Source organism: Sinocyclocheilus rhinocerous, unplaced genomic scaffold (genome assembly GCF_001515625.1).
Source record: "Sinocyclocheilus rhinocerous isolate Xijiao unplaced genomic scaffold, SAMN03320098_v1.1 scaffold367, whole genome shotgun sequence".
Lineage (NCBI taxonomy): Eukaryota > Metazoa > Chordata > Actinopteri > Cypriniformes > Cyprinidae > Sinocyclocheilus > Sinocyclocheilus rhinocerous.
In genome coordinates this window covers 237,668-240,098 of record NW_015662594.1, presented here as the reverse complement: position 1 = coordinate 240,098, position 2,431 = coordinate 237,668, and the positions used below count along the sequence as shown (strand labels likewise).

The window sequence follows — 2,431 nt, the reverse complement described above, 5'->3', positions numbered from 1 at the left end:
GGTCCTGGAGGGCCGGTGTCCTGCAGAGTTTAGCTCCATCTTGCCTCAACACACCTGCCTGGAAGTGTCTATGCCTAGTAAGAGCTTGATTAGCTGGTTCAGGTGTTTAATTAGGGTTGGAGCTAAACTCTGCAGGACACCGGCCCTCCAGGACCCAGTTTGGACAGCCCTGATCTAGAAGCTTGCGTTCTGCAAGTGAGCGTCGCTTTATTGTTCATCTCAAAGAGGCACAAAATAACTTTCACAGAGTTTTAAATGAACTGTTCCCTCCTCCTCATGAGCTGCTCAACTCAATCCCAGCAGCTTCAAGAATCGGCTAAAAACACATCTCTTCCATCTTTATTTGATCCTCTAACTCTAGCAATCTCTATTCTAATTATATTCTTTAAAACAGAAAGAAAATCTCCCTTTTAGACTTGCACTCTATTCATTTACTGCTTGTTTTCTTTAAAAAAAACAACACTAGCTTTTTAAAAAAAATCTTTTTGTATTCTATTTGTTTTCTTTTTATTTATTATACAATTAACAAAAGCAAAAAAGGCCTCTAACACTAGCTTGCTCTGTTCTTTTTCTATTCTATCGGTTTTCTTTTTATTTATTATATAATAATAAAAAAAAAACCTTGCTAAGTGTGCTGCGTTAAGCTAACTGAGACTTGTTATAGCACTTGTGTATCATTGCTCTCTTGTTGATTCTGATTGCTTCTATTGTCCTCATTTGTAAGTCGCTTTGGATAAAAGCATCTGACTAAATTTATTTATTTATATTATCCCCCGGTTTCACAGAAAAGGCTTAAGCCTAGTCCCAGACTAAAGTGAAGGGCTGAGCCGATTCAGCTGAAAGAAACTTGCACTGAACTGATCTTAAAATATATATCAGTGCCTTTGTTTTGTCTCAAGATGCGCACCAGTAAAGTTTTTATTTTTAAAAGGCATGTTTATAAAAATTACTTAAATGTCCTAATTGAACTATGGCCTGATCCTGGCTGAGTCCAAGCCTATATTTGCGGACACTGGAAGCCTGCTTTAGACTGAGCTCCTCTGGATGTGTCCTCACACACACCTTGGGTCTGAAGAGCTCCATGACCGCGATCTTGCCGTACAAGCCGACCTCTTTGACCGGCCGCAGACCCTCCGCAGTGACCACATAGATCTCCAGACGCGTGTTCTTGGCGATCAGCAGGTTCAGATCCTCCGCAGAAGTGAAGTGACCTGCAGACAGACATCAGCACTGACATGAACACTACACACAGATCTAACACTCCTCACTAGCGCTGCTCTAATGCTAATCAGTGTCCTCACTCGTGTGTTTCTGACTGAACACTGGACGCGATGAGCTGCATGTACCTGTGTCACACAGGTGTGTTTACCTGCAGATCATCTTCGACAGCTTCATACGGGTCTGAACTCAACTCGTGACACGAGCAGCAGATCTAAACTAAAGTTTGTCTCATATTCACCAAAGCGCCGCAGACACGCCAACGGATCCATACCGATTAACAGCACGCAGAAGCACCGTGAAATCGGTCGGTGTTACAGACACACGCTGACGGATCTAAACCCGTTTTATAGTCTATGATCGAAACACGACACTAACGCTAGGCCCGAAGCGCGGGAGATAAACAACTCTCACCCGTGACGCAGGCGTTCACCGCCGTGGGCTTCTGCGCCGTCACCACGTAGTTGTAGGACATGGCGTTCACTTAAATCACACGAACAGCCAGAAATGAGGAGAAAAGGTGTTTAGAGCGAGATATGTTGCATGAATCCGCTGAAGAGCGCTCGGATCAGCAGCAGCGCAGCGTCCGTGTGTCTGCGCGAGAGACAGCGCCGCCTGCGGTCTGGAGGAAGCAGTAAGCTATGTTTCTTCTTCTTCTTCTTTTTGTTCAATGGCCGTTCACTCCTTAGCAGTATTACTGCCACCTACTGTATATCTTGTGCACATGGGTAATAAATCTGTATTGATATCAAGAAAAAGAAAAAAAAAACCTTGTATCTTTCTTCTGCTTTTTCCCGGGCCTCCAACAATCGCATTTCAACAATAGGTTCAGGAATATTCCATACCGATACCCCGTTTAATGGCATGTTGGGACAGATTTCTTCATTCTCCAGACCACAATCCTTGACCCACTGTTCATACTTCCATCCAAAACTAATCCCTCCATTCTTTTTATATTCCCAACAATCATTTAAAATCGTGCGTGTACGATGACTCCTATTACTACCCTGTAAATTAACCCAATACATCATCGCAAGCTTTTCTCTTCTTAAATCTAATGGCATCTCCCCCGTTTCGCCCCTGATGGCATCTAGAGGAGTTGATCTTATTGCTCCACAGCAGACTCAAGTGCTCTGGACTCTATGCTGTCCAGTTCCTCTCATTCTGCACTGCACACCCATAGTCTATACTAGACCGTATTAAGGCTTGATAT

General features: G+C 43.6%; 1 protein-coding gene across 1 annotated transcript in view; it reads right to left on the bottom strand.

Annotated features, from left to right (window-relative positions):
- LOC107728187 (DNA damage-binding protein 1-like) overlaps nucleotides 1-1,850 on the bottom strand; it is a 32,490-nt gene extending 30,640 nt beyond the window's left edge. Inside the window, 2 exon segments of the mRNA XM_016538286.1 lie at nucleotides 1,063-1,211; nucleotides 1,633-1,850. Of these exon segments, the coding sequence (XP_016393772.1) occupies nucleotides 1,063-1,211; nucleotides 1,633-1,693 (210 nt within the window). The 5' untranslated portion in view covers nucleotides 1,694-1,850.
- Between the last annotated feature and the right edge of the window lie 581 nt (nucleotides 1,851-2,431).